This window comes from Homalodisca vitripennis, chromosome 1 (assembly GCF_021130785.1).
Source record: "Homalodisca vitripennis isolate AUS2020 chromosome 1, UT_GWSS_2.1, whole genome shotgun sequence".
Lineage (NCBI taxonomy): Eukaryota > Metazoa > Arthropoda > Insecta > Hemiptera > Cicadellidae > Homalodisca > Homalodisca vitripennis.
The window spans coordinates 48,454,562-48,468,459 of NC_060207.1; the positions used below are offsets into that span (position 1 = coordinate 48,454,562).

General features: G+C 32.0%; 1 protein-coding gene across 1 annotated transcript in view; it reads right to left on the bottom strand.

Annotated features, from left to right (window-relative positions):
* Nucleotides 1-1,453: 1,453 nt before the first annotated feature.
* The window catches only part of LOC124361000 (serine/threonine-protein kinase 36), a 42,533-nt gene continuing 30,088 nt past the window's right edge, over nt 1,454-13,898 (bottom strand). Inside the window, exons 10-12 of the mRNA XM_046815041.1 lie at nt 11,442-11,554; nt 5,222-5,397; nt 1,454-3,887 (exon numbers count right to left, since the gene is read on the bottom strand). Of these exons, the coding sequence (XP_046670997.1) occupies nt 3,795-3,887; nt 5,222-5,397; nt 11,442-11,554 (382 nt within the window). The 3' untranslated portion in view covers nt 1,454-3,794. The remainder of the gene's footprint in view (nt 3,888-5,221; nt 5,398-11,441; nt 11,555-13,898) is intronic.

A 13,898-nucleotide genomic window follows, 5' to 3' on the forward strand; every position in this document is an offset into this window, starting at 1 on the left:
GAATATTCAACAAATCATTGATAAAGATTAAAAATATATAATGGGCCCAAGTACACTGCCTTGAGCTGTTCCATATCTGAAGTCTAAAGAACTCACTGCATCATTCACTTACTTTTACTTTATTCCTTCCTTTACAAAATGGCTCAAGCCATCTAATTGCACTCCCTCCTATCCCATACTTTCTAAATTTTGTAATAAGCATGGCCAAATCCGAAACATCAAATGCTTTCTGAAAATCTACATAAACTGTTCTTGTGTACTGATATTTATCTGAGGTGTTGACTATTGCATTTATGTGTTATTCTACTGCTGAATCTGTGCCTCTTCCAGGCATAAATCCAAACTAATTGGAGGAGAATATTAAAAAATTAATTTAGTAGTTTAGTTTTTAACATGGATTCTAAGAGTTTTGCAGCTGTATTGATCAGTGTAATGGGTCTGTACGAGGATAAATTTGTGACATCGTCAGCTTTAAATACTGGTACCACTATAGGTGTTTTAAATTCCTCTGGTACAATACCCTAAGATAGATATTTTTTAATATTAAAAAAAGTCGAGCTAAAACATTAATATTTTCTTTGTATCTACATTGTTATATTTATTTCATCAGTTCCACAACATGCCTTATCTTTTTAATTCATTATTGCATTGCAGACATCAGAATAATGTATCTCAAATTCACTTAATACTATCATAATGCTGAGTATCAACCAAAAACAGATCTTCGCCCAACTCATTAAGCCTCATACATGCCTGGTGCCTCAGGCATTTTATAATGCAGGTGAGTTTGAAGTGGGTTGCATTGGCGATGAATGAAAGAGGCTTGATTGTAAAGATTGTATGTATGAATGTGTATTATAGTATGAATGACAAATTTTAGAATATCTTATTAATTGACATTTTCTGTACGGTCTAATTATTGTCACAGCAATAACAAAGATTTGACTTGATACTAGACTGTACCAGTTAGCCTAGTAATATTTTTTGTTGAAATATTTTTGTTAAATTATAAAATTAAATTCCTTTTGTTACACTGAACTTGTTATATGAAAAAGTGCTTGTTCTTGAGTGATTACTGGACTACTAGATTGACAGTGTCAGTGACAGTATATGTGATTCTTTGTAAAGCTGCAGTTTCTTTATAAAAATATTATGGAAATTACTTACAATTGCTTCAAGGTAAGATTTATATGCAAAGCAATAATAGTTTGTTGGGGTATTACTACTTAAAACACCACTTTCTTGGGTGACACTTCACAGAGACTTGTCAGTCAGCCATTTTGTTGTATGACTGATTCAGTATTTAAATGATATTCATAAAATGTGTTTTGCTCTATGACTTCAGGACTTCAAAACACTGCTCTCCAAAATTATTTAAAAAGGATAAAATGCCTATGATGTTCCTATTATTTGACAAGAAATCCGCGGGTAAGTGCTAGTAGAATAATAACAGTTTAGAACATAACAATTAGCATCAGATTTATTTATAAAAATATACAAAATCATATTAACCTTCCTAGTAAATATTATACAATATTTACAAACTGTGTAAACAAATATATTATAAATAATATTGATATGACATGAAATGTACACAAATAACAACATTGTCTAGTAACTGTACTAAGTTATTAGTCATCTGGTCAAACAAAAAGCATTAGTTGTCTACAGTTACAGGTATTGTAATGACAAACAGATAATATATGATAATAGCAATATTTCATTGATTTGAAATAAACTTTGTACATTTTTCTTGGCACACTAAAAATCTCTTTGTAAATAAAATAGAAATCTATAATGTAAACAATTATTAGCGAGACGAAGGATACTTGAGTTGATAATTTTCTTAACTCTACGGTTGTTATTTCTACAAAATATAAGTAATAATACATAGATACATGGTGATCAGGAAATAACTATTCACAAAAAATTTTCAAACAATTGTCTAAATTATTTTGTTGATTATTGGCAGGATTGAAGTCATTTGCTGAATATTTAACCCTTTCAGTACCACATGAAATAGCTTATTGCCTCCAACAACTAAGGAGTAAGAGTTAAACAGAGTTAAAAATACCTGTTATTAAGTAAGCTTTAAAAACAGTACACTAACAATTATTATTGTAATACAATTAATGACATGCACTATCATTGAACTCAGTCTTAACTATGCAAAAGTTTGTCTATAAATCTATTCATTCTCAAGGTTTCCTGCAGACAGTTAGACAGAAAATCAGAGCGAAATAAAGATTTGCTAGCTTCCTGAGTGACAGCAAAAAATACAAACATTTCAAGTTTGTAGATCAAATCATCCTTGATATATCCCCCTGTGTTATATGCTTCACTAACACTCAGCCTAATCCATGTACACTCACCACAGAATGTCATGCACCATCTTTGAACTTGATCTTGTATGAAAAAATTAAGAAGCTTCAGCAAAATCTCACCTCTAAACTCATTTGTTATCGAGACATTCTGTGGAAGACAGACAGAAGAAGCATTTTGTCTGTACACGAAATATCCTGCAAAGAGTTCCTCCTTGCTAAAGTTCAGCTAAATCTCATGGAGGGACATGCACAATCATTGAACTTGATATTGCCTCTATCTTCATGCAAAATTTCAAGGCTATACCTCAATTAGTTTTTTAAACGTCAAGTGCACTGGCAGATAAACAGAAGAGAAATTATTCCAGTCCTCTGATTGATAGGTTTTACTAACACTCAGCCAATTACCACCCAATTATCCTGTATACTATTTTTATGTTTTGATTGTTTTTTTTATTCTTTTTGTGATTTATAGCTTGAAGCTATTTACTACAGTAATTTAAGGTAATACCAGATGATTAGTTTGATATAATAAGAAAATACCAAGAAATTAAAACTAGGATACAAACATTGATCTTTGAGTTTATAAGCAAAAGATTTCTCATTTAATTACCATCGACAACCACAGTAAGTTACTTTTAAAGACTATTTTTAATTCACCTAGAGGTATAGATGATTCCGTTATTCAGTTTCTCTTGAATACTGAACAACTGCCAAATTAAATATAAGAATGTTTGTTTGGCCACTTATTATTAATTTGAAAAAACATGATATGTTAGCGATTTTTGTACCTGGGCAGACACTGAGGCCTCATATTCTAGTTGGTATTGTCTATGCCTCGAAGCTAGGCACAAACAACTTGTTATTTCCAAAATTATTTTCAGTGGCAGTTAACTCATGACAGTTGTTTATTGCACTAATTGCTATTTTAAAACAATTTTTATACATTGTTTAAAAATTTCTTAAATAAATAAATCTAATTTAATAAATAGGAAATAAAATATTTTACTCACATTTATTTAAAGCTGTGAAGTGAACAAAAGACATGTCTGACCACCATTTACAAACAGAACTAATTTAACATAACATCTGAGCTCATTCTATCAGTGGTTTATTGTATTACTGTGAAAACAACAAAACACCAAACCTTTACTGCTAAACAGAGGACACAGCATGATTTGTCCTCTAGTCTACTGAGCGGTAGCACACACACACTGTACCTTGCGCCCACAATTGTTAAAATAAGTCGACTTCTACACTTCCTTAAAATAGTAATAATATTTACAACTAATTCAGACTAGTACACTTGCTTAGTATTAACAAAAATATCAGTAAAATATAAAAAAACCTACACACAATATGGCCACAAATATCCTGTACAAAATCCGGCCTATGTGGTTAACAAAATGCTTCACCAAATATAAAACAAACTCCAACTGTTTATGCTCATAATTCACTGATGTTGTTTAACTGCTATGAATCTACTAATACACTTTCACGTTCCTGTGATCCCTTCTGATCATAAAATGGCAACTCTTGTAAAACTTCCACAACATCTTCTGCCGCCTGTAAAAAAAAAGAAAAAGATAAACTGAAATAGTTTACTTAGTCAACACAGAGTATAAAAATCAATTATATATGATAGGATTAATATTTTATTTAAATTTTGTGATAACTATTTATAACTATATATTTGATTCACCTTGAAAGGTAAAAATATGCATATTGATGTAGGACATGAATAAAGTTCCTATCCTAGTTAAGGAATATGACTTAAAGTGGATGTCTGATGAGACTCATTTAAAAATATTAGGTAAAAGCATATATACAAATATGTTACATTTTAAATAGTACAAGAAAATGTATTTAAAATACAGACCTTGATACCGATATTTTGTACAGTTTGTGTTTTGTTCCAAATTAAAATGAAATGTTCTCATCAGACATTGAAGTTAGAGTAAAACTTCCATTATCGGAAATAATAGGGGCTGTTTAAAATAACGACAATTTCCGATAATACAAGGTTGTGTTAATATGAAAAATCAACAAAATTAATAACATTAGAAGTTCTATTAACTGAGCTATCCACACCAACACTACTTCGAATATGGAAAACTCGGATAATACAGATTGCTATAAAATATTGCAGGAAAACTCAATATTGATTAATGAATATTTTTATTGTATTAATGTTCTTTAAATAGAATATAAATCATAAAAAATAATACTACTTGTCAAAAAGACATGATTAACCGCCCAGCCGCAACCAATAGACACATTAAGGTAAACTTATTAAGACTTCATACATAAAATTAGCAGGATAGTTAAGGAAACCTTAACAAATTATACCAGTTAACAAACCTCAACCAACAAAATTCATACACAAACCATGACACTAAGGTCTAGGACCAAAACATAGGGCCGGGAGTGGCTTCCCTTCCCGCCCTAAAAGCCTTCCCTTCCTCCTCCTGACCATTGCCTTCTTATTCTATTGTTTCAGATGACACAACACGTTGCCGAAGAAAGAGCCAACATCGATTTTCATGTTAGTATCCCACTTTCACCTGTGCTGGTGTGATGTGTGATTGTGATTCTCGTACTCGTAACTTGTGCTCAGGACTTGCATTCTATGCAGTGACAACACCTGGACTGGACTCCAAGCAGGTTTTGGGTATTTTTGAACCCTTTTCCCTTATTTTCTACTTTTAGTTCTTTATTTTTGTATGCACTAATACCTCCCCCACCTGAAGAAGAGGATAGGTTCCAATCCTGTAATACTTTTATTTTTTACCAGATTTGGTAGTACACAGTAATTCACACAAAATTAGACTATACAACGCTATAATACACAGTAATAATATATTCATTTAATTGCAAAATATTAATTTTTTATAACTTACACATCTTAGTTTTTGTACTGAGTCATAAGCCAAAACTTCGATATAGTCTTTTAATTTGGGATTCCACATTGACTGTAGGGTGCTGAGGCAGTGGCGGGCCATTAGGCTGATCAGGTAACACACTCGAGTCTGTAGAGTCTTGTTCCCATACTTCAGTACTTTGTACCAGTCAACACCTGGACACACAAATGTGTTAAATACTTCAATTTGTTAGAGTTGTAGTTAAAAAAATTTAATATTTGCAAAAAGAAAATTTTAAATAGAGATGCGCAATAAATGTTTGCTTTCTTCAAGCAGATTGTTGTGGTTTGAAGACATAAGTCAAACTTTTCAGTTGTATACTAATAGACAGAAAAGTTTAAAACTTTATGTATATTACAGTTAAATAGCCTTATTCATAGGCTGTAAAATATTGGTCACATGGAATTTTGTCAATTATAACGAAGTCATAATTATATAAGAATATATATTTAAAAAAAAAAACATTACAATGCATAGAATGAACTAACTATGGACTTGAAACTTTACATGAAGCTCCATTTCTATTTAAGTAAAATTGAGTTCAATGATGATGCATAACACTCCATGGAATTTGACTAAGCGTTAGCAAACATTGATCTTATGAGTAATGCATGAGCGAATTGCATTATAAATAAATTTGTAAACAAACTGAGTACAATATCACATGACATTTTAACGTGTGACATCATAGTGATACTTGTAGTCTAATTAGTCATTCTTTATTTGCACTTTACGTATTATATTGGTACATGGTATACAATACAGGTGCATCGTCAAAGACATAAAATATAAACTATCCTAACTAAAGCTAAAATACATTTTGTATATCAATTTGCACTTATATCAGCCTATTAATATAATACGCCAACAGATAATATAATACAAATAAAAAAATTAAAATCAAAATATTAAAACCTATTAAAACAGGAGGGTGCAGCGAATTAGTTCCAGCCATCAAGCAGGTACTCATCCAAGGAGTAATATGCCTCCTTCATCAACTTATCCTTTACAGCCTTACCATTTGTTTTTGATTAAGGCAAGTGATAGGGAGAGGTATGTTGTTAACAATTTTTAAAGGCTTATATGATGGGCCTTTTTTCAAATAAGGAGAGATTATGTTGGGGATACTGAAATTTTGTATTGTTCCTTGTATTAAAGTGGTGTGTGGCGGTAAACTCATTATATAAGGCGGGCCTATCACACACTAACTTCATATGACTTCATAAACATATATTCCTGTTGGTGTCAATATCTTAAACTGTCCAAATAATGGCCGACAACTAGTTTTTTATTTTTTTTGAACAATTGTTCTAATTATACACTTCTGTGCAACCAATATCTTTTTTCAGTTTTTCTGTAAATCCCAGACAACAATTCTGTATCATAAAACAGATTCTACACAGGCATAATAAACTGCTTTGCATGTTTCTAAAGACACACTGTGACAGAATGCTGAGCATAATGTAGACTACTTAATTTATTAACTAAATAGTTTATATAATAATTCCATTTTAGATTTTGATCAAAATGGAGTCCAAGAAATTTGTGAGATTCAACAATGTTAAGCCCTGTTGTGTCTGAGTGCTTTGATGAATGTTTATTGTGATTGTTCGGTTTAAATTGAAGAACATTAGTTTTTGAGGTATTTAAGATTAATCCATTGTTTTCAAACCATGATTATAAACGTGCGAGTGATGTTCTAGTTTTTATGAACAAGTCATTTATTGATTTTTTTTGTATCAGTAAGGTTGTGTCATCTGCATATAAAACTCAATTACTAGAAATTTTATAGCTTAACCCTTTCCGGGCCAGGCGGCAATATATTGCCGCCATAGATCGTGTCAGGCGGTATAAAGTGCCAGGCGGTATAAAGTGCCAGGCGGTATAAAGTGCCAGGCGGTATAAAGTGCCAGGCGGCAAAATATTGCCATCGGTGACATACGCGAAAAGCGCCAGGCGGCAATATATAGTCTCCTTGATATTCATTGTTTTCAATAAATACGACGTCAAATGATTAAAGTTTTATGTTTTTTTATTCCCTGGTATATTTGTAGATAATTAATATGAATATAATTTTTATTTTGGAGGTCTATGCATTTTTATTTCGAAATTTTCACGTGACATAATCAGCTGACTCGATCTTTTGTTGTTAATTCTTTATGCTTTAGTGTAATCGTATCGTTGTATGCTGGATTCTTCTTCATTATTTTATTTTGTGGTTGTAAATATTAGTAGTGTTAGTTGTTATGTGCTTAGTTATTGTGTGTAGTAGTTACAATAACTGACAATTTGCGATCTCACGGGAGTGAAATTGTAAATAGCACATTTCTAAATAGAAAAAGTGTAAATAAATTTCAAATAAAATTGTGTAAATATTTCTTGGTAAATAGTGTTTTTTTAACTGTATTGAAACTGTTTATGGATCCTACAATCATCTGTTCACTGGTACATCCATAATGTAAATTTTTATTTTAAGTTTCTATTGCAATGTAAGAGTCAGTTGCTTTAAAACTTATAAAATTTTGTGAAGTACAATTATGCGTATTAATACAAAATGTGTCATAAAAATTTATTTATGAGAGAAATAACGCAACATTTTGTATGGTTGTTCCTTTCTAAATATACAATATAATAAAATAGCTTCCCACAGTAAAATTATTTTTCCTTTTTTAGTTATTTGCAAAAAAAAGTTAAAAAATAAAAAAATTATATAATCTATTAAAACATTATTTTTTAAATTTTAAATTACTTAAAACTACATTTATATTTTTTTTCTTGATAGTATATATCTATACGAGTAATTTGGTGCAACTTTTAGGTCATTCTCTAATTTTTATGAAAAATTATAAATTTTAATCTAAAAGATAAAAAGATAAAAGAGATGTGAAAAAATGTTGCAACATCTCATATTTGGTCCTGGCCCTGAAAGGGTTAAATCATTGATATAGGCAAGAAACAAGAGAGTGCCCAATATATATCCCTGCGGAACTCCAAACTCAGTCTCACTCCAGCCAGAGTAATGTAATATTATCTATAGTTATTTTTGTACACTGTTTGCAACAGTTAAGGTATGAACAGATCAAGCCAAGAGCATCATCCCTAATACCAGACCATGTAATTTGTGCAGTAGCAAATCATGATGTACGCAATCAAAAGCTTTGGATAAATCACAGAATACTCCAGGTGTAAACTGTGACCCATCTAAGGCTTGGGCTATCTGATTAACAAAGTCCACTAGAGCAGTGGTTGTGGACAGTGATTTTCTAAAGCCATATTGAGCAGAGCACAATAAACAGTGGGGCTCAAAGTATTGTTGAAGTTCTATATAAATTGCCTTTTCAAAGATTTTTGAGACATTACTAAGTACTGAAATAGGACGGTAACTATTGAACTCATTTTTTGTTCCTTTTTAACCCTTTTAAGGCCAGCGGCGGTAATAGGCACCCATGGTCAGAGGCCAACTGTTTAATAGTGACATGTCTGTTCAAGGCCAGGGTGTTTCACAGCTGATGAGCATAGTTTTAGAAAAATATTCATAGGAACATTATTTTTTTATCATAAACCAATATTTATTTTATATATTCATTTAAAATTAAATTATCTTTTAAGAAAAAAATACGTTTACCCCCAAACATTGCAAAAAAAATTCAAACGTACAAAAAAAAGTATTTTTTATTATTTATGTTTCAGGAGATTTTAAAAATATTCGACTATTATAGAATCCTTTTAAACATATATATTTTCAAACTACAGCTAATTATGAGTAAAATTACAAATTTTGAAGTGCCTACCTTGAGGTGACATTAAGTCATAGAACATAAAATAAAATTCACCTATGTTAATTTTGGTCTAAAGTAAAGAAACACCACTACTGGCTATGCTGTTTATCAGAGCATTTTCACTTATTGGTGATCTCTCCCGGCGCCTGTTACTCATCTTAACTTTAAACTCACAATATAATTTAATACTAATTAAAATATATTTAGTTTTTAGCCATAAACTAGACGTCCAAACAATTACGACAACACAGAGTGCCGGTGTCAAACCAGCTGTCTGTTACGTTATCTAAATGCATAGATATAAAATATAGACATTGACAAAAGTAATAAATTTCTATAAATTACTTCCTTTAAACTTCTCTGGTTATTAGCATTCTCCGTTTCTCCCTTTAACATAAACGGTTAGTCTTCCTACTATATAGAATCTCCTTGGGTACTAATTATGCCATAAACTTAATTAACTTTTCATTCACTGTCATGGACTCTGATATGTCCATTGTAATTCTACGTATATAAGGTGACTACCTCTTCCCCCCTTTGGACATGAATCATTGAGTGGTATTAAATTCGGCCACTTCTTACCACTTTCTTTTATATTTGTATGGTCTCCTGTATTTACAATTCTCTCAATCATCCTATTTATAACCAGTGTGTCAAAATTAGGCACATGTCCTGATAAGTTGTTGGGAACTCAAAAATTATCTAAGCTTATAATTCAATATTAATTTTTTTAATCGCTTAACATTTAATCTCTCTTCAATTGCTGTTATCTTTCACACAATTGTTTTTCAACAATCTGTAATTATTATATTATAACAATACTTCCACCCTACGCAGGTAATAGTGTAAAAACCCCTGATATATGAGGTGAAATAAGTGAAGCACCCTGATATATGAGGTGAAATAAGTGAAGCAATCTAATTGGCTAAGCGTTAGTAAAGCCTATCACTGAATGGACTGGAAAATGTTATTTCTGCCTGTCTACAAAATGTCTCGAGAACAATTTAATCTGTAGAGTTTAACCCTATGAATGCCGGAGCATCGCTGTCAGCGATCCCGCATTATATACAAGAAATGCCAGAATCGCTGTTAGCGACTTCTGCAGTAACGCTTATATTTTATATAGTATTTATTTAAATTGGCTCAATGACTATACATACGCATTCCAAAGGCTTCAACGTATCTTTTGATGTAGGTTTTGTTGCATTCTGGTTAGATTCTGATTTTTATGGCGGTTGTAAAGTGAGCGCGTCAGTCGAGTTTAGAATCAACTGCTAAGCGGACGAGCCGTAACATGTTTTGTTTGCGCTGCTGTTTATTTCACAAATGATATTGAAAGTTTTTAAGTGTAAATGGGTTTGTAGTGTTAGTATCTTCAAATTATTTCGTTTGTGTATGTTGTTCTAGTCTGTGTGTAAGTAGAACAATGACTTGACCGTGAGTTACGGCGATCGTAAGCAGCTAGTACTTTACTAAATACGTTTGTATAGTTTTAATGTTTTTTGTGTTTGTTCAGTGATATTTATAAACAATAAGTCGTAAAACATTGCTGACAATGAAGACCTAATATTGCAGGCATTAGATTTAAGCATTAGCAGTGTAGACAATACACAGAGTGTTAGGTTAAGTTAGAAAATTTCTAGTTTTGTAGTGGTTCATATTTTTATATTTATTTTCCAAACTTTATTTATAAGTATAAAAAAATTGTTATATGTCTTTTTGTAAAGAATTAAATGGAGTATAAGATAGAATAACTAAAAGTGAAAAAATAAAATATTTCAATAACACTAAGTTGTGTCAAAATAAAAAACAAAATGTTTTTGCTCATAAAGTTTTTGTTGATTTTTTTTTATTTGTATAAAAACGTTAAATAAGTGATCAATGTATTATATTTATAAAGATATATTTATCTAAAAAAAACCAAAACCCAAGACATTATACCAATAAATAAACATCTAATGAATTTTTAACCAGACCCTTGCAGAATCAGGCACTTTCGCTCGGCATTTTATGCATACCTACCATATAGCAAAACGCTGCGGCACTCAAAGGGTTAAACTTTGGATGAAACTTCATTTCTACATAGACAAGAACGAATTCAGACAAATCATAATTGGTGCATGCCCACCCATGGGTTTTGGCTCAACGTTATTGGAGCTTATCACTCAGTAGCCCACAAAAAGTTTATTTCATCTGCCAGGGTGACATAGATTTATTTTCTGTATGATTACCTGTCTGTCCGTAGGGAATCTCAAGAATGAAATGTGAGTTACTTGAAATTTAGCTTGCAACCTCAGTGAAGCGTTTTACATGGAACTAGGTGTAACGGCTCCTATCTTATTTATCATCAATACAAAAATTATATTACTTAAATAAAGCAATAACAGAAGTAGGTATGAGTCTAGTGTGAGGCTAACTACCTGAGGAGACCTCGGGACGCACACTGTTATCAACGATGTTTGCGTTCTCAGGCATCTGCCGCAGAATATGGGTAAGGATAGCCACCACATAGGCAGTTGTCTGGGGATGTAACCTGTCACATATATTTTATTGTAATCAACAGAATTAAAAGTGTAAAGAAAATCACAAACTTAATTACTAATATGACACATTAACATTCCTGAGAGTTTTATACACATAATGTAGCTATGGTAGGAAGGATTAATTCCATTTGAATGTTGAGTTTAGCTCCTGTTCACTTTCCTTTTTATTGCAGCGTCTGGTATCTGACGCTGTCTCAGACTTGACTCCTGGAATCTAGAGTCAAGATCGTCTGAAGAGATCAAAGAAAGTTGGCGACGAAGAAGCTCAAAATGAACCTTTACATCGTTTCGATATCAGAGACACCTATGAATAGGTGTGTGAGCTTCTTCGTCACCGACTTTCTTTGATCTCTTCAGACGAACATGATTCCATATTCCAGGCTAGTCAAGTCTAAGACAGCATCAGATACTAGATGCTGCAATAAACAGGAAGGTGAACTGGAGCTTAACTCAACATTCAAAATTCCTGAGAGGGTATTTTTAACTGTCAAAGTTGCAGATGAAAGATCCTGGAATGGTAGGCTATTTAGTGGTGTTTTTTTTATGTATACTTTAAACATATTAAAAAAAAACTTATTTATTATAACCTATGTGTATTATACATATCTCTTATCTACATAATACTTGAAGATAACTGTAGTGTATAAACTCTTTATATTTAAAAAATTTTCCCCCCGACCCAATATGTTTTGAAACATTTTTTTAAGTAGTGTGAGTACATTCAACAAAGGATGATAATACAACCAAAATGAAAACACAAAATAGACAAAATGTTCAAAATTAGAACTAGTACTGTTTTATTTTATAGAAGAAATATTTAATATCAGGTCAAATCTACTAATAGTACAAAAAAGCTAAATTTGTTACCATTAAAACAGTTTATTGCAATAAAAATTTCACCAGTAAATTTAATTTTTACTAAATGTGTCTAAGTTATAACAAAATTTAGAATATAACATGCACTATAAATCAGAAAACTAATAACAATGGACGGATCTACTGAGGAAATGGGTTAAACAATTGTACAAGGTTAAGCAAATTGATACATAATTTACCTTTTCTTATCAAACCAATATGGCTCTATTATAAATGAAAGTACCAACCTGCCATTGGAGAGACATACAAACGAAATAGTTACTAATGTTGATGACAAAAAACTTACTATTGCACTTTACCAAGACTTTACTTAAACATTTGGCACCTTGTGGACTTGAGACTATTTTACAAACTAGAAACGTATGGTATTCACAATCATTCCTTAAATTGGTTAAAGTCTTACCTCTATGGCAGAAATCAGTTGTGTTTATGAATGCATTTTAATATCTGGAATTTATGACTTGAAATGTATGTATAATTGGGTCATTATACACTCATCATTAAGGTACTTATGCACTATACGGACCCCACCTATTTTTTTACAAATCGGGTAGAGTAAGGTAATGTTATGTTATGTTAAATTACTATCCTATCCTATCATATCATAACCTAACCTAACCTAGGTCAGGAGACTAGGTAGTGGACATGCAGAACGGGCGTGTGAGCCACAGTCTGACGCCTGGCGCGTCTGTCACTGCATATGTCAATAAATACTTTGCAACACATTAAAGATTACAATAGATTCTAGTAGATAAAATCAAGTTCAAATCAAGTCCTTGAATGATACCAGAGGCATTTTTTTTTTTTCTCTCTTAGGACAAGAAGCTTATAAATTGCACTTAGTCCTGTAAGAACCTTTGCGCTGCTTCCGGAGTGACAGGATATTCAGGATGGGTAAGGTTAGGGAGTAGGTGCCGCCTCCTATCGAGATCCATGAGGAAGAATTAGGGCACTACATCTCAAAGTCATCCCGGAAGAAGGGGAGGCCAGCTCTAAACCTGCCTCTCCAGTCAAAGTAGGCAGGGGGTGGCACAAGTCAAGTCAAGTCAAGTCAAAAATCTTTATTAACAATTTCTTCAAGAAATGTAATAGAGTCACAGAATTTACAATCTTGTTTACAAATAAAGTTAAAGGATTTAACAATAAGTCAAAAATTGGTTTATTTATTAATTGTGTGCAGTTCTTCCTAGGTGGTCCTGTAGTTCCTGCAGCGGTCAATAAATTCATTGAGGGTATAGATGGTTTCTTCAAGCAGCCAGTTTCACAGTCTTCTTTTCAGAGTGTTGTTGTCTCCTCTCTTGATTTCAAAAGGAAGCAAGTTGAAGAGCTTTGCGCCGGCATATGATGGTTTCTTCGTAAAGAGTTCCATCCTGTGTAGTGGGAGGATGTAATCCTGTGCGTTTCTAGTTGCATGCCCTCGAAAGTCTCCAAGCTTCTTCAAGTTTTTCTTTGAGGCGT